A 27,850-nucleotide genomic window follows, 5' to 3' on the forward strand; every position below is an offset into this window, starting at 1 on the left:
AACGCGGGCAGAGGAGAGTTCGTCCAAGGTCCTAGATTTGCCCGGGAGCGGTGGCGGGTGAGTGTGCGTGCATCACCGCCACGTGTGGCCGTGGCTGCACGGGAAGCGACGGCCGCTCATCCGCACGCCTGAAGCTCTCGTGGGCGCGGCGGCGGCTCTTCTCCGCCTGTCTCAGCCTCAGTTTCTCCAGATCGTCCACAGCTTCTGTAGGATCCCTGTGAGACCCCCAGCTGCCTGTCTGCGGACCAGCTCGCCCCCAGACTTGGTGGAAACGCGGGGGACCCGCAATAAACAAGTCTTGGGGATGTACGGTGGGAGGACGGACTCAGGCTTTCTAACCGCACGACTTTCTAATCGAGACCACACGAGAACCGGCAGTCCGTTTCCAACAAGGATGCCCGACCACTCAGTGGGGGCGGGTAGGCCTGTTGGCAGCTAGGGACGGCACAGCCAGACGTCCACACGTGAGAGGACCTCACACCGTGTGCGGATTAGCCCCTGTGGGTCAGAGACCTCCACGTAAGGGCCTGCGCTGGGAAACTCAGGAGAGTGATCTTGGCTGCGGGGCCTGGGCCGTGGGGCTTAGACAGGACACCAGACGCCCAGGCCTCCAGGGAGGCCGGGCGAGTCCGTCCTCATCCAAACGTGGACGCTTCTGTGCTCCAAACTCCCAGCAGGAAGATGAGCCGGCGGCCATCACCTCGAAGGTGTTCACAAGTTATAGATCCATAAGGGGCCTGTGCCCGCAAGACCGGAGGCACCTCAGCCCCAGACAGACAGTCCTGACGGACGTTAACTGTCTGGTGCAAGAGTCCGTCAAAGGCTCGGACTAGAGGTTTTCTCTGAGCCGGAACCTGAGTAGCCAAGAAGCTCTGAGAAGCTGCGAGGCGACCTCCTGAGGCTGCAGAGGGTCGCCGTGACCTTGCAGGATGGTGTGCAGAGGTGCTGACGGGTTGGGAGCAGCCGGACCGCAGTGCTGGCGGGAAGGGTACAGGGCGGCCGCTGCAGAACACAGCCGAGGCGCTCCTCCGAGTGTCAGCTTGACCCTTCACTGGCCATCCCGCCGGCCGATTGATCCCACCGGCCATCCCGCTGGCATCCCGCCGGCCATCCCGCCGGCCATCCCACATCTGGTATCAGGACGTCCACACAAAGACTGAGGGGCAGACAGTCCCAGGAGCCATGTCTGCAGCAGCAAAGCCTGGAGTGTGTCACGCGCTGGCGGCCAGCTAGGCCTCGGCGGCGTTCAGGGATGGGCGGGCAGTGACGAGGACGTCGCTGGAGGCAAACAGCACAGACACCTCTGGATACAGCCGCCCGAGTGGGCAGAGCCCCATGCCGCCGACTGCACACTGACCACTTCCCTGACGTGCTGGGGGAAGCCCACACGTGGGGACAGAAGCCAGTTCAGGGTTGAGAGGAGGGAGCAGTGAGAGGGTGGGGAGCCCCTGGGGAGGAAGGCCTTCCAAGCCCTGACCTGTCCCAGGAGGCGCTCCCTGCCCGGCGTTCCTGCTCTGCATTTCTCTGTTGAAGCGCAAGCCACAAGGGCAGAATGGCTGTGCTGTGCCCAGCACCTGGTGACCAGAGGTCCTCGGGGTCACCCCGGTGTCTGGCAGAGCTGGGCTGGGGGCATGTGCTGGAGAGAGGGTACTTGGTGGCTCTGTGCCCTCTTCCTGTCTGTCCTGCCAAGGGGATCCCGCCCCCAGCCTGCCCTCCCATGTTTGACCTCACTGTAGGTCCTGGATTCGGAGCAGGACCCTGCAGAGCATGTCCCCGAGGCAGAGGAGGACCTGGACCTTCTGTATGACACGTTGGACATGGAGAACCCCAGCGACAGTGGCCCGGACCTGGAGGATGATGATAGCGTCCTCAGCACCCCCAAGCCAAAGCTCAGGTGAGCACACACGCTGCGTCTGCTGCCCCTGGCCTGGCCCTGGCAGGCACATCCCTGCTGTCCTACGTGTCTCCGGGGCCTCAGGCACTGTGCACCTGGGACATGGGCTCTGGGTCAGGGAGGAGGAGAGACGTGCATCCTAGCAGACAGCCTGGTCTGCAGCGTTTCGGAGGGAGAGATGTAGCAAAGTGACAGGGCCATGCCTGCATTCTGGAAAGATCTCTCTGGAACCCACCGGGAGCGGGAAGACAGGAGACTCGTTAGAAGGCATTAGGGTCGTCCCTGCAAGAGGTCATGGTGTCAGAGATGAAGGGGCGAGAGGGGGTCAGAGATGGAAGTCAGGGGCTTCCCCAGGGCCCCGGCGGGGCTGAGCGAGGTCCCTGTCAGAGGAGGGGGCCGGCAGGCGTGAGGCCGTGGAGCTCTTCTGTGCACTGGGGAGAGGGGGACTGCAGGGTGTCCCTGTTGCACAGGTGGGGACAGCGAGCAGTGCCAGCGCTGGTCCCCGAGGAGCCGGGAGTCAGCCTGGCTGGGGCAGGAGACCACGGGAGGCCCCAGGCTTGGGGTCGGGGGAGGCTTGGCCATGGGACCCAACAGTGTGTGGCTGCTGAGTGGGGCCGTATTGGAGTCCAGAAGGTCGGTGGTTTCTAGTTTGGCTTTTACTGTTGTTGTTTTCAGTGTGAGAGAGAGAGTGCACGCACACACGCTCACACGTGGGAGTGGGGGACGGGTGGGGGAAGCAGGCTCCCCACTGAGCAGGGAGCCCGATGTGGGGCTCGATCCCAGCTGCCCTGCTGTCTTGCAGGGGGCGGGGGTGTGGACTTGCTGGCCTGCGGTCGCTGGAGCCTGCTGACGGCGACCTGGTGGCGGTCTCTGGCGTGCTGCTGCGCCGCTGCGAGCTGGCCGTGGGGCCTGAGGCTCCCCTGCACCCCGTGCCGCTGGCCACCCTTCCTGGGGAGAAGGCCGGGCGTGGGTGGGTTTCAGGGGTGCAGGTCGTCTCCAGCGGGTGTCCGAGCGGGTCGAGGCGCCAGGAAGGGCTGCGGGTGCTGGTGCTCAGGGTCCTCCCGGGGCCACTGTTCCCCGGCCACCGCCCAGCACTCCCAGCTCTGCGTGGCTGCCGGATCCCAGGAGCACAGGGGCTGGACCTTCAGGGTGGGGAGGGCCCTGGAGGGTGACCTCTGTCCACCCCACACCCAGGCCCTACTTCGAAGGGCTGTCGCACTCCAGCTCGCAGACAGAGATCGGGAGCCTCCACAGCGTCCGGAGCCACAAGGAGCCTCCGAGTCCGGTGAGCAGACGCGGCAGCCCTCTCTCCCCGTGGGGCCTCGGGAAGGGGCGGCTGTCTCTCTGGGTCGGGGAGCTCCTGCACGGCCTGACCTTGTGCTCCTGGTCTGTGTGGCCCCAGCCTCGTGCTCAACTCTCGATTCTCGTCTTGTCCTCACAGGCCGACGTGCCTGAGAAGACTCGGGCCCTGGGAGGCAAGCAGCCCAGTGACAGCGTCTCCGACACGGTGACCCACGTGAGTAGGCGTGGGCTTGTGCCCTGGTGGTCAAGCACGGAGCCCGCTGCCCCTGGGGTCCTTAGCCCACATCTCCCGGGACCAGGGCACAGAACCACAGTGAGGGAGCCCCTGGGCTCGCCCCCACCCGAGGGACGGTCAGGGTCCCCCGGAGTCACCCTAGTTCCAGGAGGACGTGGGTGTCCCCTGCCTTGCTGTCAGCACAGGCTCTGTGAAGGCTCCGGTTGTCTCTGCCTTCATGGGGGTTCCCAGGGACGGGGTCCTGGGCTGCGGGCAGGTTCGCGGGAGGCTTAGTGCTGGGCTCCCCTGGCAGCCAGGGCCGGGGCCCCGTGGGTGGGAATGGAGGTCGGCTCGGCTCCCCGGGGGGAGGGGTGTCTGTGCCGCACGTGGAGAGCTGTCGGCCCGAAACCAGCCCACACACCCCGACCCAAACCGGGGGCTCCTCGGGCCTGAGTCTGTGGCCCTCGAGAGGAGGAGAGGAGAGGATGGCCCTGCCATCGGGCCCCCTTCTCTGCATCTCAGAGCACGCCCGCCCCTGGGGAGCAGCCGGCACAGCCTGAGGACAGCCCGGAGGCAGAGACCTCTGCTCTGGATGTGTTCACCGAGAGGCTGCCGCCCAGCGGGCGCATCACCAAGACCGAGTCCCTCGTCATCCCCTCCACCAGGTGACGGGACGCCCTGGGGAGGCGGTCGGGCAGGCATCGTACACATGGGCCGGCGTGGGGGGGTGTCCCGTCTGACTGCGTGAGAATCACTTAGAAGCATGGAGATTTGGGGGCCACGCCGGAGAGCCACATGGGACCCCCACCCCGTTTGCCGCTAGCTACCAGCAGGCCTTCTGGGGCTGAGGCGTGGCCCCTGTGGACCGGCGTAGAGGGGGCGTGCCCGGCTGGGCCCAGAGCCCAGTGTGGTTGGCGCCGCAGCGGCCCGGCCGCGGTGGTGCTGGGTCCGCCGTGGCAGCTCTGTGGGGCCGGGACGCTGCCCCGCGTGGTGGGCGTCGTGGAGGCGGGGGTCTGAGTGGCAGGGACCCAGGCAGCTTCCCAGTGGAGGACACTCCCGCAGTGTCTCTCACCTGCCCCCACTGCCATCGTGGTCCATCCGGGGGTCACCTCGGATCCCCTCCCTGGCACGTGCTCTCCGGCCTGTCTCGTCGTCACCTTCCTTGGGCACCGGGCCCAACTCCCCACACCCTCTGGGCCACACACATGGCCACGTGCTGCCAACGCCGCCAGGCCCTGCGTTCCTGCCCCAAGACCCACGGGGCTGGGACCTTCCGGCAGCAGAGCCGGCACACGCCTTTCGTGTCGGGCCTTCCGCCCACAGAGAAAGCGCCTGTGCCGAGCGGGGGTGTGGCCGCCCCGTGGGCCCCTCGCCCTGCAGGGGAGCCCGCACTGCCCGCCCCCTGCCCTGCCAGCCCGTGCGAGTCCGCCACGGCCCCCGCCGCCGAGCAGTCCCCTCCCCTGGGCTGGTGAGCGCGTGGGCCGGTCCCAGCCTGTGCCGCTTCCTTGCAGGTCCGAGGGGAAGCAGGCCGGCCGCCGGGGTCGGAGCACGTCCCTGAAGGAGCGGCAGCCCGCGAGGCCGCAAAACGAGCGTGCCAACAGTCTGGACAATGAGCGCTGCCCGGACACGAGGAGCCGGCTGCAGGTGTGTGCTCCGGGGGGCACGGCCAGAGCCCACGGCCGCCCAGCACCGACCCAGTGCAGCTGGCTCTGGGGGGCAGCAGCCCGGCCACCTCGTGGGCTGTGACGGTCCCTCAGGGCCTTCGGCCCAGTGACCGCTGTCCAGTGCGAAGCTGAGTTCCTGAGCGAGGATGGGGCCGGCCTCTCCTGCCCACTGCTGGGGAGCGGGGTGGGGGGGTCAGCGGGGCGGCTGAGGGGCTGCAGCACACCCCCCACCAGTGCGGGGGCCTCGTGTCTCCAGATCCCCAGGAAGACCGTGTATGACCAGTTGAACCACATCCTCATCTCTGACGACCAGCTTCCCGAGAACATCATTCTCGTCAACACCTCCGACTGGCAGGGGCAGGTGGGGACGGGCCGGGCGTCCTCCCTGTGGCGGGAATGGGTGGGGGGGGGGGGTGGGGGGTGCCGCCCCCGCAGCAGGGGTGGGGGTGTGGCGCTGGCGGGTGGCCGGGGCGGTGTTGGGGCCTAGGCCACGCCTCCTCGCCCGCAGTTCCTGTCTGAGGTCCTGCAGAGGCACGCGCTGCCCGTGGTGTGCACCTGCTCCGCGGCCGACGTCCAGGCGGCCTTCAGCACCATCGTCTCGAGGATCCAGAGATAGTGAGTCTGCCCGGGGCCCCTGCCACAGCTGCGCCCATGGCTCTGTCCTGGGGAGGCGGGGGCGGACCCCAGACGAGCCCGCACACGGCTGGCGGCGGCCCCGTCTCCTGTCCAGGTCTGGGCGGTCGGGTGGGGGGACGACCTGGGTGTTGGCGGTCTTCTCGGGGTCACGGGTGAGCCGTCGTGGCCCGGCGCTCAGCCCTCCCCTGCCCTGGGGCCACTCGGGCGCGCGGGGCGGTCCTGGTCTGGGGGGGCCGGTTCCCTGAGGCGTCCGTCCGTCTGTCCCGCCCACGGGGCCACAGCTGCAACTGCAACGCGCAGCCGCCGACGCCCGTGAAGGTCGCTGTGGCCGGGGCGCAGCACTACCTCAGCGCCGTGCTGCGGCTCTTCGTGGAGCAGCTGTCCCACAAGACCCCCGACTGGCTGGGCTACATGCGCTTCCTCGTCATCCCGCTGGGTGAGGGCCGGTGCCTGCCCGGAGAGCAAGGCGGGGCCGCGTGCAAGTCCCGACGCCATCCAAACCCGTGGCACGCGGCTCCGTGTCCACAGGCTTGCCCTGTCGGTCCCTGGGGGGTGCCGGGTCCTAGGGGGAGGCTCGCCGGCCCCAAGCACCATCTGTGGTGGCCCCTGTGCCCCCCTGGGAGTGGGGCAGGGCTCTGAGGGGCACCGAGTGGCCCGTGCGGCCTGACGGCCTCCCCTCGGCTTGCAGGTTCCCACCCCGTGGCCCGGTACCTGGGCTCCGTGGACCACCGCTACAACAACTTCTTCCAGGACCTGGCCTGGAGAGACCTGTTCAACAAGCTGGAGGCCCAGAGTGCCGGTGAGGCCTGGGGCCCCGGCTGGTGGGGCCTCTCTGGGGAGACGCGGGGCCTCTGCCCGGTGCTCCCCGCTGGCTGTCGTGCGCCTCAGAGTCGATGGCCGTGGGGGTCCACGGCGAGGGCTCCCAGGGATTTGGAGACGCCGTGAGGGCAGAAGGTCCCTCAGCCAGCCCCAGCGCGGCCACTGCTCCTGGGGTGGGAACTGGGCAGCCCCGGGGGCAGCATGCAGGGCAGAAGGGGTGCGTGGCCCCCCGCGGACCCTGCCTGGCCTTCCCGTGCAGTGCAGGACACGCCAGACATCGTGTCGAGGATCACACAGTACATCGCGGGCGCCAACTGTGCCCACCAGCTGCCCATCGCGGAGGCCATGCTGACCTACAAGCAGAAGAGGTACCTCGCTGGGCCGCGGGCAGGGCAGGTGCAGGGACACAGGAGGGCCCCACTCCGTGCTGCAGACACGGGCCGCCCGCAGCCACCGTCCCCCCATAGGCCTCCCTACCCGCTCTGGTCTCAGAGCCTTCAGGCAGCACAGTCAGCGGGGACAACCCTGGATGGCCAAGGGACAGAACCTGAACGGGGCTTGGGAGGGAACGGCAGGAGCGGGTCTGGCAGCCCCGGGTCTCCTCTGAGTTAGTCAGAAGGAGCCGGTCAGGATGCCTCCCTCTAGGATACTGGAATTTCCCTAACAAGGGTTAAGGGGACACCCCTCACACGGCCCTGTCCTGGCGTGACCTGCTCTGGGAACGCAGGCCCAGGCTCCTGCAGCCTCCGAGGCCTCCCAGGCTGGAGACATGTTCTCGGCCCGACCCTGGGCACGACAGCGGGCAGGATGGCAGGCAGGAGCGGGGGGTCAGAGCCGTGGCGGGCAGAGGTCTGGCTGCCGGGCCCGCAAGGGCAGTGGGCCCCTCCAGGGAGCTGCTCTGCGGCCAATCCTGCGGCTGGCCGGAAGAGAGAAGCGTCTGGGGTCCCGTCTGCGGGACACACGTGGCTGTCCCCGCACAGGATGGGAAACCGCAGTGGCCGCCTGGCTCACAGCACTGGGCTCTTCCCGCGCGAGCCGGACGTGCTGCTGAGCACGTGATAATGTGTCTGTGTTTTCTCTTTTGGTGGCTTTCCGAAAAGGAAAAAGAACTTTCACTTTGACTTTACCCTCAGGTACCGCTGTCCCTGGGTCTGCGCCCGTGTGCCCATGCTGGTCTTTAGGGCTGTTTAGCAGTAAGAGCTGGCAGGGGGCGTCCCGTATCCCGACCCCGGCCGAGCGGCAGGCGGGTGGGCACCCGGAGCCAGGACTCGGCTCTCCGTCCCCGCCCAGCTCGAAGGCGCGCAGAGCACCGTGGGCTGATGTCGCGGCGGGCAGGCTGCAGCCCAGAGTGCCACTTGCAGCAGCCGAATGGAGCCCGTCCACGGGGGTCTGTGGTGAGGCCCTGGGCACCACGTCCTGCAGTGGAAGCAGGCGGCTGGTTCTCACCACGGGCCGCTGGCCGCTGATGCCATGCGGGTCGCGCGTGGACTTTTGTCCCGGCACAGTGTGTCTGCCGACCCGACTCGCGGGCGCAGCACCCTGGGAGGGCCGCACTGCGGCTGCTTCTGCATGTGGGGGTCTGCAGGCTGCAGGCGGGGGGCCTGCCCGGACGGCGCGCGCTCCGAGCCTGGCTGTGGGTCCTGAGCCCCGGGTTGCGGAGAGCGGCACAGGGCGGTTCCCAGCTGGGCGGTGGCTAAGCCACTGTGACCGCCACGTTCCGTGAAGGGCTTTTCACCCCGCGTGGCTCCCCCCTTCAAAACTTGCATTCTGGAGCCACACTTCAGGGTGCCCCCAGAGCTGCCCTTTTTGGGGGACTCCCCTTGCCTGTCCTGGTGGCCTACGTGTCGGGCCCCTACCAGGACACTGTTCCACTCTGTGTCTTGGGTTTTTTCTCTCCTGGGAAAGCCCACCAGCCCATGGTCTCTGGGCCCCCAGCAGCCTTCTTGATGGACACATTAGGAGGAAGGGTCTGCGTTCCTCCATGGTCCTGCTAAACGAGCCTTTGTGAGCTAAAGAAAGACCAGCCGTGACGTGCCCGTGACTGCTCCAGCCGTCCCGGGGGCTGTGCCGTGGACACCCGCAGCCCGCTTGCTGCCTGGCGCCAGCCTCTCGTCTCCCCAGCCAGGGCTCGGCGGACACTGGCCCTCGTCCTGTGTCCCCGACCCACCGCTGCGTCACAGTGGTGACACCAGCACCCGGGGTGGCCCAGGGAGGCCCAGCGTATCGGCCACCCTTAGAGCCCAGAGCAGCAGGTCAGCAGGTAGCCTCTGTCGGCTGGGCTGGAGGACAGAGGGCTCAGGAGAGCCAGGAGACGGCGGGCAGTGGACATGGCCGTCAGGGCCCCGTCTCCCCTGCCCCTAGAGAGCACCTGCAGACAGGGTCTACACCGCACACAGCTCCCAGCCCGCCCTTAGACCCGTGCCTGCTGCGTGCAGCCCCAGCAGCTCCCCGGGGGCACGTCCAGGGACGGCATCCTCTGCGTCCCCAGCGTTGAGCTGAGGCACATCTGTGCTTCCCCCGCGTGGTCTCATGAGCCAGGGGTGCGGGCCCCCCCGACGGAGCCACACGTGGGAGCCTGAGGAGTCCTGACCTCTGCCCCACCCAGAACAGGCCTGGAGTGTAGGTGGCAGGCCGGTGTCACCCCTGTCCCGCTGGCGCGTGTCACGTGCTGAATGTTGTCTGCATGGCCAGAGGCTCGGCTTGGCGGCTCAGACCCGGCAGCGTCCCCGTGTGCTGGCATCTCCCGGCGGCCCCTCCAGGCCCTCGTCTGCCTCCCTGCGTGCTGCTTGCGGGGAGGGTCCGGGAGCCCCGTGGGTGGGATTCCCCTGCCCTGGGCTGGGGGCCCCCGAGGAGCTTGCATGCGCCAGCGGGCCTGGCACAGGGTTCGAACTGCTGTGTTACCTGGGGATAAGCTCTGTCCCCTCGGGTCAGAGCGGCCGGGCACTTGGCCGTCTTCAGCGGGATGGCCCTCATCTGTAGGTGCTTTCGTCCAAAGACATCACCTCGGTCTTCCTTGGAAGTGTGGTGGGCGGTGCTGGCTCAGAAGCCAGGGGGCCCGGTGTCCAGCGGGCACCCAGGAGCCCGCCAGCCGCCCTCCCCTCAGGCGGGCGCTGAGCCGCAGGGCGAGGACAGCGTCTGCTGCTGGCACTGGCCTTGGGTGCCAGGGTGCCGTCTGTGCCAGCCCGTGCACACTTGGTGGGGTGCGCTGGCCGGCTGCCCGTCTCCATCCCCACAAGAGCAGGGCCGGGGCTGCTGCCGGCGCTTGGGTGGGGGTGCTGCCCAGGCTTCTCCCCAAACAGCCCTGTGCCTGGGGGCACCATGCCAGCCAGCAGGTGGGCACCCCAGAGCCCATGCAAAGCTGCCTGCAGAAGGTCTGCTCTGCGACGCCAGCTCTGATGTTCGGGGCAGGAGGCAGAAGCGGGCGGAGCCGGGAGGAAGGCCTGGGGGCCCGGGAGGCGGGGCAAGCAGGCACCTCACTTCTCTGAGGTCCCAGGAGGCCCAGCATTGGCCCTGCCCAGTGGGTTCTCCCAAGGGTCAAGAGGAGGGGAGCCGGTGCCCGAGCACCCTGGCCCCCAGTGGGAGAGCCACTCAGGCCTGGGCCCTGTGGCAGAGACCGGTCACCGTGTGGCCATCTGCAGAGATGAGCGGCAGGCCGGGCCTGGCCCATGCAGCTCAGGCATGGTTTGCGCCCCTTGGCTGCTGCCCACGTCCCCCACCCCCAAGGGCCTCTGACACGCAGGCCTTTGCGGGCGATTTCAGGAAAGCCGAGGGTCCGCTGGAAGACCCATGGGGCCCAGTCCAGACAGACCCTCACGGCCGCCGTGCTGGCCGGCCTCCGCCAGCAGCACAGCCCCGGAGACTCCGCGTCACCTTGAGGCTGCCCTTGGGGTGCACCCCACGCCTGAGGCCGGAGGCCTGGGGACCGCCCCTGCCCCATCCCCCTGGCTTCACCCAGCCTGCCGAAGACTAGGGAAACTCTGCAGCCTGGCTTTCGGTCAGCCCTGCTTGCTGGGGGTCCCAGGGGTCCTGGGGCACATGCCGCAAGCGGTCGTCTTGGGGCCGAGTGGAAACGGAGGCCTACAGGGTTCGCGGCGGAGAAGCTGGGCTCCCGCACAACTCCCCACAGGCCTCTGGTCCCCGCTGCAGAGAGCTGAGTCCAGGGCCGGAGGGCAGGGCCGGGCGCTGCGGGGATGGGAGGGGGCGGGGCGTGGGCACCGCTGCCTGCCTGGGGAGTGAGAGGTGCCTGACCGTCTCCTGTTTCTCGTTCCCAGCCCCGACGAAGAGTCCTCTCAAAAGTTCATTCCCTTCGTAGGGGTGAGTAGTGCTGGGGGGGGGGGGCTTTGGCCTTCCCGGAGGTGTCCCTTCTGTGTGGCCGGCTTCACCCACGTGGGGACGACCCACTTGCCAAGTTTTTATAGCTCCTGCTTGCATTAACTTGATGTGTTCCAGAACCTTCTTTGCCAGTTTGAGGGAAGGACTCCTTAAGTCACCCCCATCTTAAAGCTCGTTGCTCATTGTTTCTTTCCCACGTTGAGCAGGGCTGGGCCGGGCCCAGAGGTGGTCACTGCTCCCAGCTCCGCTTGGTGCAAGCAGACACCCCCCACCCCGGAGGCGAGGGCTCGGTGCTCAGCACGTCCCGGCCACACGGGCTGGGTCAGACTGGGCTGTGGGTGGGCGCCCGGGTCAGCAGGGTCTCGGGACCGGTCCCACGGGGATGGGGCGAAGGGCTGCTGTCCCTTGGGAGTTACAGGACAGGAAGGGGTGCCTCCCGTGCCAGCCTGCTCAGCAGGGGTGTGGCTTGTAGATTGGGAGGTTTGTCTTTCTCCCACGGCGGCGCCCTGCCCACCGGCCGCGGCCGCAAGTCTCCAGGGCCTGGAGCTCGCTGCAGGAGCCACCGGCCAGGCAGGTGGGGCCCCCGGGCAGAGCAGGGCGTCCGTGCCATCACTGACCCTGGCCAGCCGTCAGGGCAGCTAGCAGCCCTCCCGGGATGGAGTTAGTGCAGGGGCACCTGTCTCAGGGGACCTTCTGGCCCACTGGATGGGGGCAGCGCCAAACCCCGTGGATGCTGGAAGCACCCACGTGACTGCGACGGACGTAGTCGCTTTACGGTTTAATTTTGCGTGGCTCACACACCGATCAGCCCAGTTGGCGCCTGGTGCAGGCCCCGAGCAGGGCAGGGGTCCCTCACCCCACACCAGGCCAGCCGCAGGCTCAGGGTTTGTGGAAGGCTGGAGTGTGGGCCCCGTGCCCCCTCCCCAGGGTGCAGGCTGACCTCGGAGGGGGCAGCCACGGCAGTGGGAAGATCCCAGGCCACCCTGGGCTCAGCTCGCTCCGAGGACGGGAAGAACTAGGGCCCTGCTCCAGCCCAGGAGCCCCCCGGAGAGCGGGACATGGGAGACAGGCACCCGCGGGGAGACAGCCCTGGGCGTGTTTGGACCCTGGTGCGCAGGCGGGAGGGCAGCAGCTCCGCTCGCGGCCGCCAGCGCCTCCCATTGCCTTGCAGGTGGTGAAAGTTGGAATAGTGGAACCGTCCTCAGCCACGTCAGGTAAGCCCGTGCTCCCTGCCCTCAGGGCCGCAAGGGGGAGGGACGCCCACCATGGGAGACCTGGCCGCTCCTGCTCTGGGGGCAGAGCCAGAGGGAAGCTCAGCACCGCCCGACTCCTTCCCGAAGGTGACTCCGATGACGCGGCCCCCTCGGGCTCCGGTGTGCTCTCATCCACCCCACCGTCCACGTCTCCCGCGGCCAAGGAGGCCTCGCCCACCCCGCCTTCCTCCCCGTCGGTGAGCGGGGGCCTGTCCTCCCCCAGGTAAATGTGGCCACGCAAGGTGGGCACCCCACTCCATCCTCACGTCAGCCCCTGACGCAGCAGGGCCCCGGTTAGCACTGAGGACTTGTGGCCGTGACCGTGCCAGCCCGCGGAGGGTTCAGCCAGAGGGGACACTCAGAACCGCCCTGGGGAAGACAGAGGCTTGCAGGGGCCAGGCGTCCCCTGGGGTCCTGGCTGGCTTGGGAGACTTGTCCCCTCCCAGCCCCCCACCCTGGGGGCGCTAGGGACAGAAACCACGCAGACCAAGTGAACAGGGGCCCCACATGCAGACGGGGGGTCGGGAGACTGGGACGTGGGTAACCGTGGCGGGAGCCAGTGGGGGAGGCAGTCGGCAGCCCCTCCCACCCACTCCTGTGGGCCCCAGGGTCATAGGGCTGCCTCCAACTCCCATGGGGACTACACCTCCCATGGAGCTAGTTGACCTTGGCCCTCCAGACTTGAGGGGGCGGCTGGAGAGAGCAGGCAGCTGGCCAGCCCAGGTGCTCGGGGTGACCTCCGTGTCCCCAGAGGCTCCAGGACTGGGGCTCCCCACCCCAACCCTGGCAGCCCCCTGACGACGGGCAGCCCAAGCGCCAGTGGGCCCCTCCCCTGGCCTGTGCCAGCCACCGAGTGAGGACAGAGAAGTGAGGCCCCCTCTGCTTTTGCAGCCAGGGCGTCGGCGCGGAGCTGATGGGTCTGCAGGTGGACTACTGGACGGCAGCCCCGCCCGCAGACAGGAAGAGAGAGGTGGAGAAGAAGGACCTGCCCGCCGCCAAAAACACGCTCAAGTGCACCTTCCGGTCTCTCCAGGTCAGCAGGCTGCCCGGCAGTGGTGAGGCCGCAGCCACGCCCACCATGTCCATGACCGTGGTCACCAAGGAGAAGAACAAGAAGGGTGAGGTGGGGGGTGGGCCGGCTGGGGGGGGCACTGCAAGGGTGGCCAGACAGGCCCCAAGGTCGCCACGGGTCTGGGGGCCGCTGCTGACCCCGGCCACAAGCAGCGAGCTGAGGCTACCTGGGCAGGCGGGAGGGCTGGCAGCTGTGGTCCCGTGGGGTGTGGGCGGCTCAGGTCAGCAGGGCCTCAAGGGCTGTGGCTGAACCCTGCAGCCCTTCCCTCCTAGTGATGTTTCTGCCCAAGAAAACCAAGGACAAGGACGTGGAGTCCAAGAGCCAGTGCATCGAGGGCATCAGCCGCCTGATCTGCACGGCCAAGCACCAGCAGAACATGCTGCGGGGTGAGCGCTGGGGGCCCCCGGGACCCTGGGGCGCCTCTCGTCCACAGGCCCTGCCCTCTGTGGGGAGCCCGCGGGAGGGGGTCCTGGACCCAAGTCCCTGCGGTTCTGTCTAAAGCGCGCAAGTCAGCGAGAGGAAGCTTCCGAACGTCACCTCTGCGCCGGTCGTGCTGCCCAGTGGGTGTCGCGCGTGCCGGCTTCGAACCCACTCGGATAAAGCATGTGTACGCATGGGACCGTTCTTAAATGCTGAGAAATAACTTCTTGATCCTTTCCCTTCTTTTAAGATTCATTTTTATATCTTAGACCTTTTATAGAAGATTTTCTGCAACTCGTTAATTCAGAAAACGGAGCCCAGAACGGTTTTCTCTTCATGAGTTTGAGTCTGATGACCACTGTGGTCAAGAACGGCTCTGCCTTCCTCCGTGGCCTTTCCAGTTTAAGCGGAGGGTGTCTGAGCCGGCCTGTGCACGCCTGCGGGGGCTGCGGGGCTCGGATGGCGGAGGGAGGACTGGCCAGGCGTGCCTCGCGGGCACCTGGGGCCCCGGGGCACGGTGGGCAGGCAGGTCAGGTGGTCTTGTCCTCACAGTCCTCATCGACGGCGTGGAGTGGAACGACGTGAAGTTCTTCCAGCTGGCGGCCCAGTGGTCCTCCCACGTGAAGCACTTCCCCATCTGCGTCTTCGGACACTCCAAGTCCGCCTGCTAGCCCTGCCCCGAAGCCCTGGACGGCGAGCGCCGGGAGGGCCCAGCTGCTTTTCTGTTAACATTTCAGTTTACTACAGAGACCCTTAAAAACACAAAGAAAAACAGTCTTAAGTATGAATGTGCTCTCCACCCGGAAACCCGCCAGGAGCCCCCGGAGCCCGTTAACTGCTCTGCTCATTAACCAGCTATGCGGGCGCGGGGGGAGGTCGGGCAGGCAGGGCTGAGCTCGGAGAATCACGAGGTGTGTCCCAGCCTCGGGCCCTCCCGAGCCCCCCAGCCTTGGGTCCTCACCTTCGCGTCCTGTCCTTCCTGAAAGCCAGGACTCTGCTTCCTCAGGGAGCTGGGGTCAGGCGGGTGGCCGCACGGACCCGCGGGTGCCTCTGTGCCCGGACACAGAGCTGGCTGGCCGGACGCTGAAGGCCGGCCTCCCTTCGGGAGCGCCCTGAGCAGAACATGGAGGCTGGCAGCTGTCCGGCGGCCACAAGACGCCCCAGCACCGCCCACTCGTGGTTCCCAATAAACTCCAGCCTCGCAGGGCCGCGGAGGTTTTCCAGTAGCAGGTATTTTTCATGCTTTTAAATACATGTTCTAACGTAGCTGCCAAACAGACGCTGCTCTTCCGATGTCCCAGCAGCCCCTGGGGCTGGGGCAGAGCCAGCCAGTGCGGTCCCCCACCCCAGCCCCCGACTCACTCTCCCTCTGGCCACTCTGGAGCCGTCACTATGCTTCCACTGCTCATCCCTGTCCCAGACTTAGCAAGCACAGTGGCCCCCATCACTGGCCCCAGCCCACTCGGCCTCCTCCCCTGGCCTCTCTGGGCCAAGGTCCCTCGAGCAAGTTTGTGGGTTTGGGTCCCAGCCTGGGGGCCAGCATCGCCCCCTGCCTTCCCACCTGCAGCAAGGGCCCAGCCCGGTCCCGCTGCTCCCCCCACAGCCCTGCAGCCCGCCGTGCGCGGGAAGAGCCCCCCAGTTCCCATGCTTGGCAGCTGTGGCCCTGGGACCCTGGTAGCCCCCCAGGGGGCCGCACCGGCTATGCTCAGAACACAGTGCCAAACACAGGCGCAGGCTGCCGCCCATTCCCGTTCTTCCAGAGGAAGGGCGTCACCGACAGCCCACAGCACCGACAGGTCTGCTCCTGGAGAATGACCCGTGGCCCATCTTTCTTCCCGGTGCCCTACCCACTTACTTCCTCCTGCAAGGCAGTACAGGGTGTCAGCCTCACGGTCCGTGCCCCTGTGCTAGTTAGGGAACAGGGGACACGGGTCTGGCCTTGTGTGTGGCCCTGCCTCAGGGGTGCGTGCAGGCAGACCTTCCCTGAGGGCCCAGACTCCTCCCCTGACAGCTCCTGGCTAGGAAGGACGGGGTCAGGGTGCAGGCCACTGTGCCCCGGTGCCTCTGGTGGCATCTGCCAGCAGCTACCCTCAGAAGCAGGCCCTGGGACCTCGAGCCTCCCTGCCCTGTTCCCGCCGCTGGGCCTCAGGGCCTTGGTCACTGGTCCTCAAGGTTCCTTTCCAAAAGTGACTCATTAGGAAAGAAGGACAGGTGAGACTCCTGACTTCACTTTCTACCTGCAGAACTGACTTGAGAGAAAAGGACCAAAGAGGGGGAAGTCATGTCCACTTCGGCTGTGGGGGGGGGTCCCTCTGCTGGGACCAGCCCCCCAAGTCCACTTCCATAGCTCTGTGCTCAGACACGCGGGAGAGCCCCCATGCCCCTGGCCTCCAGAGCCTGGCCACAGTCTGTCCTGTTCTAAGGCCACGGGGCCCACCCAGCACACTGTCCGCAGGCCCAGGAGGTCAGGCACACAGTCCCAGCCACCGTGACTCCCTCAGAGGCCTGGGCCGTGCTCACCCGTGCCTCGGTTTCCCCAGTGGCTAGACAGGGAGGGTCCCGCTTCCTCTGCCTGCCTCCTGGAGCTCTCCTGAGGATCCCCTCCGAGGAAGATGGCTCAGAAGCCAAAGCCAACCGTGACGGAGCAGAGTACCGCGGCCAGCAGGGGGCACGGGGTCCCAGGCAGCAGCAGTCCCCAGACCGAGGGCTCGCAGCGCACGGCGAGCAGATGTAACCTGGACTCAAGGGGCGGCTACCCATCGCCCCGCGCAAGCCCCGGCCAGGCGGGGTCCCACCGCCTCCTCGCCCCTCCCGTGCCCTCCCGGGGTCACGTGTCCTCAGGGCACGCCGGCCAGCGTCCGGGAGCGGCCGCGGACCCCCTTGGCGCAGCGTCCCCGCCCCGCGGTGGGGGACCAGACACGGCGCCCGGGGTCTGGCCTTCGTGCTGGAGCGGGTTCCTCCTGCCCGGCGTCCGGGGTCCGGGGTCCGCTGCCTGAGCGCCCGCGCCGGCCCCGCTCCCAGGCCTCGCAAACAGCCTCCCCGGACGGACGCCGACGCCGCACTAATGACGCCGGGGCCGCCCAGGCCCTCCTGCCTCCCTGCCGTGTCATCCGCGGGCCGCGGGGTGCTGCGGGCCGCCGTGCGGTCGGAGGGGGGGACACCGCGGGGGCGGGGAGGGCCACGGAGGCCACACAGCCTGAAGGCCCATGGCGGCGGGCGGGGGCGCGAGCGCAGGCCCTGTGGGGCTCCGGCCGGCGACCCCGAGTGCCGAACCAGGCCTCGCTGCCCCTCCACGGGCGCAGAAGGGACGCATCCGTGGGGCACCCCTCTGCGCGCGCCGCTCACGCCGCACACGGGCCCGCGACCAGCCCCTCGGGCCACAGCGCAGGCGCAGCGCAGGCCGGAAGCGGAAACGGCGGGGCGGGGACAGCCGCAGCGGAACTTCCGCCGCGCTCGGTTCCGCCCCCTCAGCCGAGGAACGGCCGGGGCCGCCCCCCTGTTCCCCGCCCGCCCGGCTCACCGCGCCACAGGCCGCTCGCGCCCCCGCGCCCCGCGCCGCCGTCGGCGCCGCCGCCTCCCGCCTGCGCCCTCCTGACCGCGCCCGGAGCCCCCTGGGGTGCGGTCCGCCCGCGTCGAGTGAGGTCACAGGAGCGGGAGGCGGGACGCAGGGAGAGCGCGGGCCTGGTCCTGGGCTGGCCGGTCCCGGTGCCGAGCGCGGGCTGGAGCGAGCGGGGGCCTGGGCCCGGGGCAGGGGCAGCGCGGGGGACCCTGTGGACGGAAACGGGGACCCGCGGCCCCCGGCCTGAGGCCTGCCCGACTGCCGGGCCGGGAGCTGGGCGGGGCGGCCGCCAGAGCCTGACGCGGCCCGGTGCCCCCGGGGCCAGGGAGCGGCGGTGGCCGGGTCCGGAGCCCGGCGGCGGTGGGGCTGGCGATGGACCGTGGGGAGCCCTGGTCTCATGGCCCCGCGGGGAGGGCGCCCGGGCAGGCCTCGCCCCCCCGGAGCCCGAGCAGGGCCTGGGGCCGGCCCAGCGCGCAGAGCGGAGGGCAGCAGGCGCGGACTCAGGACTGGGTAAGCCGCGCCCGCGAACTGGCTCTGAGGGCACTGGCCCCGGGCAGCGGCAGAGGGGGCGCCGCGGCCTCGGCAGGGCGCAGCGGGGTGCGCGCCTCCCCGCGCCCCACCCTGGGCGGGAGGGCGGCAGCACGGGGCGGGGAGGCGCTCCGGACGCCCCCGGCGGAGGGACGGGGCATGCCCGGGGGCTGTGCCTGCGCCGGCCCCACCGGGGGACACTCTCCGCCCCTACCTCGCGCCCCATGGGTAAGCAGCCGCCGCGGGGGTGCTTCAGGGCGGAGAAGCCAGACGCCCAGACCTGTGAGCCAGGGCGGCCACATGCGGTGCCGTGGTGGGCCAGGGTGGCCGGGGGAGCCCGTCAGGCTGCGCCCTTGGACGTGGGCCGTGCGTGTGCCCCGCCGGGCTGGGGCTGGGGGGAACAGGCTCCCTAGCCGGCCCCCCCTGGCCTCCCTGCGCTCCTCCCGCTGCCCCGCCCAAGTACCTGTGAGGGCAGGTGAGGGTCTGGGGGCCAGAGCCCTCGACTTGCTGGGCCAGGACCTAAACACACAAGGGTGTCACCTGGCAGGAGGCACGGCGTGACTCCAGGGTCCCCTCCTGGGGGTTGGCGGGGACCATGGTTCTCCTGGCTCGCGGGCGGAGGCCACCCCCAGCCCAAGGTTGAGGTTCTGGGGCGGGGCTGGGGGACAGTGGGGCCACGGGGGAGCAGAAAAAAGGGCCCGGTGGGAGGTGGCCAGAGGGGAGGCCTCAGGTGGAGGCCGGAAGAAGGGAGCCCCGTCTCTGCCACGCTCCGGCTTCCGGTTCGGGGGCAGGGAGTCCCTCCCCTGCCGAGCTGCCCTGCTGCTTCCCTCCTCTGCCCTCAGCCTTCGGGAGTGTCCGGTGCTCACTGCAGCCTGAAGGGTTCCCTGGGCTGCCCTCTGTCTCGCCGTCCTGCGGGGCTCCTTAGCGTGGAGTCCTGCTCTCGCGGGCCGGCCTGCGGCTGGTCCTTGTCAGGCGGCACCACCCGCCTGGCTGACCGTTCCTTCGTCCCTGTGTCATCCCATCCCAAGCCCCACAAGAGCCGCATGGGTCTGCAGTATTGACTGTGGGCCCCCGTCGCCCACCCGGTCAGGCCCTGTGCTCACAGAGGGGTCAGGAGTTCAGGCCGAGGCCAGGGTCTCAGGACGTGCTCCAGCAGAGGGCCTGCCAGCCTCCGGCCTCTCTGCGAGGGCTGGACGAGCTCCTGCCCGTCTGCTTCCCAAGAGTCTCACTGAAGTCACCCTGGAGCGTTCTGAAGAAGGCAGGAACCCACGGAACAGCGCAGGGGGGAGGGCTGGCCGGCAGGACTCACACTGGGGTGGGCGACCACAGCCTGGGCAGAGCGGGGGCCGTGCCCGGCGGTGTGGTGGGAGGCGGCAGAAGCGGTGGCTGTCCTGGCCGCCGAGCCCCAGGCCGCCCGCCTTGCTCATCCAGCCCGGGTGCTGCGTTCCCTACAGCTGACGCCGAAGGACACCAGACGTTTGCTGAAAAGCTCTGTCACGAAGGAGGGTAAAGCAGAAACAGAACACGGCCGGGCCAAGCAGAACAGGACGGGGCTGCAGGTGCACCCCCGTCCTCACGGTGACCGCCATCGTGGGAGAATTGGCCCATGCAGCCAGACTGGAGGGCTGTGAGCGCAGGGGACAGCAGCACCCCGGGGGCGGGACTGCCTGTTCTGTGCAGGAGGACGGACCAGAGCCGGCCCCCAGCAGCCAGGGACGAGGGTCCGCACAGCTGGTGCAGCGCAGTGGCCCGCACGATGATAAACAGACTCTGGGAGAAAAAGGGAAAAGGCCCATCAGAAAACGGGAGTCAGCTTGGCCGGAAGAGGCAGACGTACCTGAAAGAAACTTGAAAACACCCTCAAAGTATTACAGAGAGCCCCGACAACAGGAAGAGACGGCCGGTTCCCGGAGGAGGAGACGCCCGGCACGGAGGTCCCCCTCCGGCATTTCACAGTTCAGTGTCCTCGACAACGAAGGTGCCTGGTGAGAAGAGCTCAGCTCTTGATGGTGGGGTCGTGAGTTCAAGCCCCCTGTTGGGTGTAGAGATCACTCAAAAAAGATAAACTTTAAAAAACGATAAACGTTTGTCTCGTCTTTTTCGGTGTGCCAAGCCAGTAAGAGAGAGGAAGCCAAAGACAGGTCGGGTCGTAGCAGATGTGACTCCTTACCACAAAGCCAGGGTCCTGACGTGTGACGCCTGGACATCAGGACTAAAAAGAAAGTCTGGAAATGGACCCAAATGTCCACAGAACTTAGCGTAGGACGAAGATGGCCTGTCATATAGGTGGGGGGGATGGACTTCAAGTAAGTCTCGGGCAACCGTGCAGATACGGAGAAGACATCATACCTGTGCCTCTGAACAACAGGGAGAGCCCCGGGTGCAGGGGTGGCCTTTCTGGCCTCCAAGTCCGGACGCCAGGAGAGAGCAGAGCGTCACGTTTAACCACATGTGGAAAACCAACAGAACTTTAAGGGAGGGGCGCCTGGGTGGCTCAGTGGGTTAAGCCTCTGCCTTCGGCTCAGGTCATGATCTCAGGGTCCTGGGATCGAGTTCCGCATCGGGCTCTCTGCTCAGCAGGGAGCCTGCCTCTGCCTGCTTGTGATCTCTGTCTGTCAGATAAATAAATAAAATATTAAAAAAACAAATTTTCAGGAGACAAAGCACAGACTGGGGCAGAGTTAGAGATCAGTGCACCAAGATGCTCGGGGGGGCCATCTCGTCCGCATGCTGTGCCGGGATCTCTGGACTTGCACCCAGACCCGCCTGATGACACCTAGAAAAACTAACTCAAGGTGGATCAAAGACGTGAAACTACAAAACTCTGGAAGAAAACACGGAAACCTTCATGACATTGGACATGACCCCCAACAGCTCGAGCAACAAACGTGAAAGTAAATAAATTAGGGTCCATCAAATTAAAACCTTTCAATCCTCGGACAGTGTCGACAGAGTGGAAAGTCAGCCCGCGGCGTGGGAGACAGCCTTCGCACCGCGCACACCTGGGAAGGGAGCTGCGTCCGGGATGCGCAGAGGAGGGAGCTCCAGACGAGACCGCCTGAGTCAGAAACGGGCTAAGAGCTTGAGCAGACCTTCCTCCTCCAGCAGGGCCATCGAGAATGTCGAGCGATGCTCCATGTCACTAGTCCAAGATGATGCAAACCAAAACCACGGGACACCACTCACCCCCGTCACCACCCCTCCTCTCAAAAAGGGGGAGTGGTGCGTCTGGGGAGTCGGTAGGTGAAGCCTCTGCCTTAGGATCAGGTCATGGTCTCAGGGCCCTAGGGTGGAGCCCCACGTCAGGCTCCCTGCTAAGCGGGCAGCCTGCTTCCCCCCTCCCTTCCCACTTCCCCGTGCTTGTGCTCCTCTCTCTCAAATAAATAAATCAATCTTTAATTAAAAAAGAAAAGAAAGAACTGACCAGGATGTGGAGAACGTGGAACCCTGTGCAGGCTGGTGGGTGTGTGGGAGACAGTGTGGGGCCCCACCAGAGATGAGCATAGAATGACCCCGTGCACCCGCCCCCCACCCCGTGCCGCTTGCAGGCACACGTCCGACGGAACTGAAAGGCCTCGGGCAGGCAGGCGTACCTCTGTGCTTACGGCAGCGTTGGGCACAACAGGATGCGGAGGCAGCCCGGGGTCCGTGGGAGCCGAGGGTGAGGTGTACGTCCGGTGGAACATGACTGAGCCTTGATAAAGGAAGTTCGTTCAGACAAATGTCATGACTCCGATGAGCCTTCAGGACATTGTGCTGAATCGCCATCCAGTCGCAGACGGACAGACGCTGCACAGCCCACTTCCATGAAGTCGCTAGAGTGGGCAGACTCTGGAAGGACAGTGGGGGCGCCAGGAGCTGGGGACTTAACGCGTCGGCAGGACAGAGTTTCAGTTCGGGAAGGTGAGAACGTTCTGGAGACGGGGTGGTGACGGCTGCAGGACATGGGGAATGTGCTTTAATGACCCTGAGCAGTACCCCTTCGAGTGGTAAAAGTTACGTGTGACTTAGCGCACAAGAGAACGTAAAAGGGGAGGAGAAAAGAAAGGGAAGACATGGGGCGCCTGGGTGGCTCAGTCGTTAAGCATCTGCCTTCGGCTCAGGTCATAATCCTGGGTTTCTGGGATTGAGCCTGGCATCGGGCTCCCTGCTCGGCGGGGAGCCTGCTGCTCCCTCTGCCCCTCCCTCTGCTTGTGTTCTCTCTCTCGGTATCTCTCTCTGCCAAATAAAATCTTCTGGGGGCGTCTGGGTGGCTCAGTGGGTTAAGCCTCTGCCTCTGGCTCAGATCATGATCTCAGGGTCCTGGGATCAGCCCTGCGTCGGGCTCTCTGCTCAGTGGGGAACCTGCTTCTCCCCGCCCCCCCCCACCTGCCTCTCTGCCTACTTGTGATCTCTCTGTGTCAAACAAATAAATAAAATCTTTAAAAACAAAAACAAAAAGATCGGAGACACCAATGACAACAAAGGAAACTCTCCAGCGGCCCCAGAACTCGCTCAGCAAAGGACTTAGAGTGGGCAGTTCCCGGCCGTTAGGAAGTGAGTCCCCCCACCTGTGCGGTGAGAACTGTCCGGAGTCGCTTCTGGCTCTCCTGGAGCGGCCTTCACCCCAACACCACCCGTGCCGCGGGGGAGGGGAAGAAAGAGAATGATGTGCCAGTGGGGCTGTGGCACAGGCTGAGAAGTCCTGAACATGTGGTGAGTAGATCAAACCAGGCAGCACCTGGAAGACTAAAGGTCAGGCCTGACGCCTCTGCCCCCCGGGAGCGGGGACTCCGTCTCTTCGCCGCTCGCCGAGGAAGCTGCGCGGTGTGAGCCGTGACCCGGTGCTCGGCGAGTACGTGACATTGTGTGTGGAAAGATGAAGGACTCCAGAAACGCAGGGAATAAAGTCGTCTGTATTCGCAAGGGGGAAGAGCGCGTGATCTCGACAGACTCGGAGAGTAACGGCATTCAGGTCCAGCATCTTTCCTTAAAGCAAACATAAAAACCTATTGGTTATTCTTTTAACGGAGACATGACCACGGTGGAAGCCGACTGAGTCCAAGCAAGGCAGGACGCGATGGACGTGTCTGTGACGTGACACAGTTGCTCTGGGGAGCCTCGGTCGGACTCGCAGGCGCCCAGAGTCGCCACGACGATGGGCCCGTCCGACGCCGAGCCTGCGCCCCCGTCGCTGCAAGGAAGACATGACGCGGCCGGTATTTGCAGCAAACCCGTTACCTGGCCGGACACCCCTGGGAGCCCGCTGAGAAGACCACTAGGAAGAGAGCGCGGCTGGAGACGACCTCCCTCGGAAGCTTAGTCGTTTCTGGGGGCCCCTGGGTGGCTCCATCGGTTGAATGTCTGCCTTCGGCTCAGGTGGTGATCTCAGGGTCCTGGGGTCGAGCCCCCCGTGGTCGGGCTCCCTGCTCAGCGGGGAGCCTGCGCCCCCCCCACTGCCCCCCCAGCTTGTGCTCTCTGGCTCACTCGCTTTCTCTCAAATAAAAACATTAAAAAAAAAAAAAAACTTGGGGCGCCTGGGTGGCTCAGTGGATTAAGCCTCTGCCTTCGGCTCAGGTCATGATCTCAAGGTCCTGGGATCGAGCCCCGCATCGGGCTCTCTGCTCCGCGGGGAGCCTGCTTCCTCCTCTCTCTCTGCCTCTCTCTCTGCCTGCGTCTCTACCTACTTGTGATCTCTCTCTCTGTCAAATAAATAAATAAAATCTTTAAAAAAAAAAAAAACTTATTTTCTCAATATACCGAAAATAACCGAGTGGAAGATGTAGTGGGGAGAAAAGGATTCCTCCCCTTCACAACAGAAACTGCGACGTCCCTAAGAATGACTCCGTTCCTGGGAAACACTGGGGCCAGGGGCGCCGATGGCCGCGGACGGAAGTCTGTGCCATCTCGTTTCACGGGAGGATTTAACGCGTTAAACCTGCCAGATTTCCCCCAAGTACCTTCTTCAGCGCAATACCAGTTTTTCAAAAAAACAACTTTTCACGAGTGTTGACAGTCTTGCCCTAAACATGCCTACATCTCTGTCCAGGCGGACAAATGTCCCCGAGGCTCAGCAGCTCAAGACAAGTATGTCTGTCCCAGTTTCCGTCGGTCGGGGATGTGGGGCTGACTGGTCACAGCCTAGACGCTGGAGCTGTGGTCACCGGAAGGTTGGGTTCGGCTGGAGAGCCCGCTTCTGCCGTGGCTCACGCGGCTGGCAGGCCGGTGCCGGCGCGGGCAGGCAACCTTGCCCCTCACCAGCTGCCACCAGAGGCTGGCTGGCACGGGCAATGCAGCCACAGCCACAGGCCCAGCAAGCCCCAAGAGTAGCAGTGACAGGAGTCTGTCCCCAGGGCCATCACAGCGAGACTGCAGGGCCAGACGCGAAGCTAGGCTCTCGGCAGCAATTGGAGAGGAGGGACTGAGTCTCAGACGGAGCGGCCGAGAGATCTCCGTGTGGGGTGTGACCGTCGTCCTGCAATTTCATGCCCAGAAAAATAATCTGTTAAGAAGAGGGAAAGTAAGGGCGCCTGGGTGGCTCAGTGGGTTGAGCGCAGGGACGTTCTGAACCCATGGGACGGAGACCTCCCACGAACAGCCTCCCGCTGCTCCTGGCGTGCGTTGGTGCCAAACTCTGCCTTTGGGTCTGGAGTGAGAGTGGGTGGGGCCCTGCACGGGCAGCAGGGTGACCCCGGAGGCGTCCGCGTAGGCGTGCTGCAGGAAGCAGGAGCTCGGCGTGTGTGGAGTGTGGCTTCCTGGATGTAGAGCCCAAAGACGCGCGTGTGTCCCTGCACCGTAAAGATGTTATTTGAATGAATAAGGATTTTCGTTTTGGAAATTGACTTGGAAAAGAAACCATGCAACGATTTTGAAAGAGAAGAGCAGGTCTTGCTTGTTGGCCCCAAGCTCCCGCGACTGACACTGTACGGCACTGGGCGCCTGCGGGCTCAGTCATTAAGCCTCTGCCTTCAGCTCAGGTCGTGATCCTGGGGTCCTGGGATTGAGCCCGCATCGGGCTCCCTGCTCAGCAGGGGGTCTGCATCTCCCTCTCCCTCTGCCATGCTCCCTGCTTGTGCACTCTCTCTCGCTCTTTCTCTCTCAAATAAGTAAAATCTAAAAATAAAATAGAACTGTATGGCATTGGGAGAGACAGACACGGGCAAGAGACCCACCACAGTCCAGGGCAAATAGTTGGAAAACGGGTCCCTGTGTGAGTCTGGGGCTTACGGGGCAGCGGGGCACAGACTTCTCCAGGAACGGGGCGGTGGCTGGCTGCCCATTTCGAAGATCGAACACAGCAATTGTGAAAACAAAACCATAGTCGGGCCCCACACTAAATCCACGCTGGGAAATCCTACAAGTCGGACAAAGTCTTTAGAGGTTAGTGAAAGACACAAAAATCTGATGAGACGGTCTGGAAGAAACTGCTCGCTTTGCATACAACGTTCAAACGTGGACCAATCGGATTCGACGAAGAGACGCTTTCGGGCCCTGGGAAGGCGGTTTTCAGCATGGCGTGGAAGGCTTCTAAGCGATGGACTCCGTTCTCGGAGGAAGCGGGCGATGCTCGGCAGGACAGGGCGGCTGTGGGATGGGGCGCGCTGTGCCCGCGAGGCCGCCGGTCCTGTGACGTCGTCTGTCGTCTTTTTTTCATTTAACCTCATTAACCTTTCCTCCTCCTCCCTCTAACTTTTGGCGAAGTTACTTTGTTGTTCTCTTCCTCGCTGCTTAAATTGCTTGCTTTACCCATCCTGGAGCTTTTTCCTAATTTTCCAGCGTTTGGGGTCCGGTCTTCACAGGACGGCGGCAGCCGGTGCGCCCTGCACCCTCGCTGGTGTCTGCGTGAGCCGGCTTGCAGCCTCGTTTCCCCTCTCACTCGGGGCGCATTAGGGGTGCTTTGGAAGGTCCGCCACAATATGGTTCTGCTGTTAATTTTTAATTGCGTTCTCTTGTGGCCGCCTGATGTGACCCGGACGCGTCCTGTGCTGGCACGTCCGTTTGTTGGCGGCCTAAAGCGCAGCTGACGTGCGCGGTGTTCCCTTTGCTTGGTGACAGTGCGGTCCCCTGTGGCCGGCGGTGCGTGCACGTCCTGTGTCTGTCAGATCACTCTGCTTCCCCACTTCAGACTCTGTTTTTAAAATTTTGGATATTTTTTTTAACACGTGTGCTTGTGTAACTTAGGACGACAGCCCTGCCCTAGCTCCTGGGGGTCACAAGGGACACAGCCTGGTGCCCACCGCTTCCGGCTCTCATGGCCATTTGCACCACGAACTGGGATTCCGTGATTCGGGCCTGTCCTCACCGTGCACCCTCTCCTCGGCGACCCCAGCCACACCCGGAGCTGCTGCGTCGCTGGTGACAAAGCCCCATGCTGAACCCACAGCTCAGTCCACCTCAGAGTCCCAGGCATGTGGACAACTGCCTGTGGCTGCTCCGGGGCCCCACAGGCCACACTTGGGGGGCCCAGAGGCCAGCTCTGTTCCCAGGGGCGGCTGTCCCCCAAGGCCTCTCATCTGGAGTGCCCCTGCTGGCCTCCCCTCTGCAGGACCCCAGTTCCTGGGCCCTCGTCTCCGTCCTTGCTGGTTTACTCCCATTTTGGTGGAGGGTCTTGGAAGGAGGGCCCCGGAGACGTCTGAGCTCCCGACTGTGGAGCTGCTCAGACGTCCTCATTCTGCCTCCACACTCGCGTGGTGCTTTCACGGGTGGAAACTCTCCGTGGAAAGTCACGTTCTTCCAGGATGTGAATTACTTTATCACCCCTAACCCCTGCTGTTTCTGCGCGATGCCCGAGACCGTGTGGCCTCAGGTCCTTGGCACGTGCCCCGCGTCCTTCTCTGCAGGTCCCTGCAACTCCCACACACCCCCGTCTCCTTCCTCTCATGGTCTGCCGCCGCACCCCCTTGTCTCTGGGAAGCACGTGTGTGCCTTCATTTTCTCGACTCTCTCCTGAAATCTGCCTGCTGGATGCTGGCCCACGGGGTCAAAGTTTCCAGGTCTCTCCTGATTCCTGCTCACCGAGTCTTTGTTTCTGGTGTTGGGCCAGTCCTCGCCTTTGCGGTCAGCGTTTGCTGTACTGACCGGCTCTGTGACGACTTCCTTGAGCCGCCGCTGTGTGCTCCTGCTTGCCCTCCGTCCGGGGCCTGAGGTCAGCAGGATCTCTGTGTCCCCCGCCTGCCGTGCGGTCTCAGAGGTCCTCTGGGGCTGAGCGCCCTCTGCACTGGCCCCTGGCCACCTCTTCTCCAGTCCTCTCGGTTCCTGCGGCGTTTTCTTGACTTAGGGGGGCTCGAGGAGGAGTGCCCCCCCATCTCTCCTGAGGCTCTCGCAGGCCAGCCTGGAGGACCGCTACCGCCCGCCACCTCCTGGCCCCAGCGGGGAGGGCCGTGGCGGCGGCTGTGAGGACCTCCCCGTCCGGGTGACCCTCGCGCAGAGAAGCCGCCCTGGCGGGGCCGGGCACCGGATCCTGGGGACCAGCGGGTGGGCTGCTCTCCGTGGGGGGCGGGGGCCGGCGGGCGCCCGGAGCACCCGTGTGGCGGGTGCCGACGGCGCCCCTGTTGGCGCAGGTGTGCGAGCCCCCCGAGAGCAGGCCCGCGAGCCGCCGCTGGAGCGTCAGCATCGATGAGCGCCGGCAGCTGGCCACGCGGGACGGCGGCGAGGAGACGGACTCCGGCGGCCCTGACCCCCACTACAGGGTGTGTGGGGCAGGGGGGGACGCAGGGGGCGCCGGCGACACACAGCCCTTGCCTGGCCCCGCCCCCTGACCCCGCGGTTGCCCCCAGGACATCGTGCAGCTCGTGGCCCGGCTGGTGTCCGAGGACGTGGACAAGGACGTGCTCCTGCCCCACCCACGGAGGTCCTCTGAGTCCGCCAACGCCTTCCATGCCTTCCTGGCCCGGAGCTCGCCTTTCTGGCAGACCGTGGTTTCGGAGGCGCAGGTCTCGAGGTCCCAGCCCTCCTAAGAGAGGACTTGCCCCGTGTCTGTGTTCCAGCGCCTTTCCTGGGGGCCCTGGGGTAGGCGGCGGCGGCCTCTTCACCTCCCGCGGGAGCTCGTGAGCCCAGGGATGAGATAACCCAGGCCCAGGAGGACCCTGTGACTGCCCCTTCCTTAGAACACGCAGCCCTGAGGCCTTGGGAGCCACCTCGGGGAGGGGCGCCCTGCCCCAGCCCAGCCTCCAGGAGGC

General features: G+C 65.7%; 2 protein-coding genes and 1 long non-coding RNA gene across 11 annotated transcripts in view; 2 read left to right on the forward strand and 1 right to left on the reverse strand.

Moving 5' to 3' along the window:
• The window catches only part of PACS2 (phosphofurin acidic cluster sorting protein 2), a 53,073-nt gene extending 38,241 nt beyond the window's left edge, over window positions 1–14,832 (forward strand). For 2 of the 5 annotated variants that reach the window (XM_046009732.1, XM_046009733.1), the window contains exons 9-25: window positions 1,737–1,894; window positions 3,089–3,179; window positions 3,336–3,410; window positions 3,933–4,075; window positions 4,922–5,054; window positions 5,331–5,435; window positions 5,583–5,689; window positions 5,992–6,146; window positions 6,399–6,509; window positions 6,789–6,897; window positions 7,630–7,662; window positions 10,801–10,843; window positions 12,033–12,075; window positions 12,202–12,337; window positions 13,006–13,232; window positions 13,459–13,572; window positions 14,159–14,832. In XM_046009732.1, coding sequence (XP_045865688.1) covers window positions 1,737–1,894; window positions 3,089–3,179; window positions 3,336–3,410; window positions 3,933–4,075; window positions 4,922–5,054; window positions 5,331–5,435; window positions 5,583–5,689; window positions 5,992–6,146; window positions 6,399–6,509; window positions 6,789–6,897; window positions 7,630–7,662; window positions 10,801–10,843; window positions 12,033–12,075; window positions 12,202–12,337; window positions 13,006–13,232; window positions 13,459–13,572; window positions 14,159–14,277 — 1,902 coding nt within the window. In that variant the 3' untranslated portion in view covers window positions 14,278–14,832. Of the gene's footprint in view, window positions 1–1,736; window positions 1,895–3,088; window positions 3,180–3,335; window positions 3,411–3,932; window positions 4,076–4,921; window positions 5,055–5,330; window positions 5,436–5,582; window positions 5,690–5,991; window positions 6,147–6,398; window positions 6,510–6,788; window positions 6,898–7,629; window positions 7,663–10,800; window positions 10,844–12,032; window positions 12,076–12,201; window positions 12,338–13,005; window positions 13,233–13,458; window positions 13,573–14,158 lie in introns of those variants that run through there. The other 3 variants (XM_046009735.1, XM_046009734.1, XM_046009736.1) reach the window with 2 other exon arrangements.
• On the reverse strand, window positions 13,847–16,208 carry LOC123944545. Its single transcript, XR_006818805.1, has 2 exons — window positions 16,127–16,208; window positions 13,847–14,358 (listed from the first exon to the last, which is right to left on the reverse strand). It is a non-coding gene; the product is annotated as an uncharacterized LOC123944545 (long non-coding RNA).
• TEX22 (testis expressed 22) lies at window positions 16,202–27,630 on the forward strand. 5 transcript variants are annotated; one of them, XR_006818804.1, is made up of 4 exons: window positions 16,202–16,587; window positions 16,628–17,675; window positions 27,233–27,361; window positions 27,449–27,576. XR_006818804.1 is itself a non-coding variant. In XM_046009738.1 (3 exons), exons 1-3 carry the CDS (start codon window positions 16,219–16,221, stop codon window positions 27,289–27,291), a joined length of 1,476 nt encoding a protein of 491 aa, XP_045865694.1. In that variant the 5' UTR covers window positions 16,202–16,218; the 3' UTR covers window positions 27,292–27,581. The 5 variants fall into 5 exon arrangements, 4 of the variants coding, with proteins under 4 accessions (XP_045865694.1, XP_045865695.1, XP_045865693.1 ...); XM_046009738.1 differs by having other exon boundaries at window positions 27,233–27,581; XM_046009739.1 differs by lacking the exons at window positions 27,233–27,361; window positions 27,449–27,576 and adding an exon at window positions 19,148–20,017.
• Window positions 27,631–27,850: the final 220 nt, after the last annotated feature.

Source organism: Meles meles, chromosome 6, assembly GCF_922984935.1.
Source record: "Meles meles chromosome 6, mMelMel3.1 paternal haplotype, whole genome shotgun sequence".
Classification (NCBI taxonomy): domain Eukaryota; kingdom Metazoa; phylum Chordata; class Mammalia; order Carnivora; family Mustelidae; genus Meles; species Meles meles.

Coding starts and splice junctions, on each gene's coding strand:
- TEX22 (XM_046009737.1), top strand. CDS start 16,219: ATGGCTCAGAAGCCAAAGCCAACCGTGACGGAGCAGAGTACCGCGGCC. Junction 16,588..16,627: donor TGCCCGGCGTCCGGGGTCCG/GGGTCCGCTGCC, acceptor CCCCGCTCCCAG/GCCTCGCAAACAGCCTCCCC.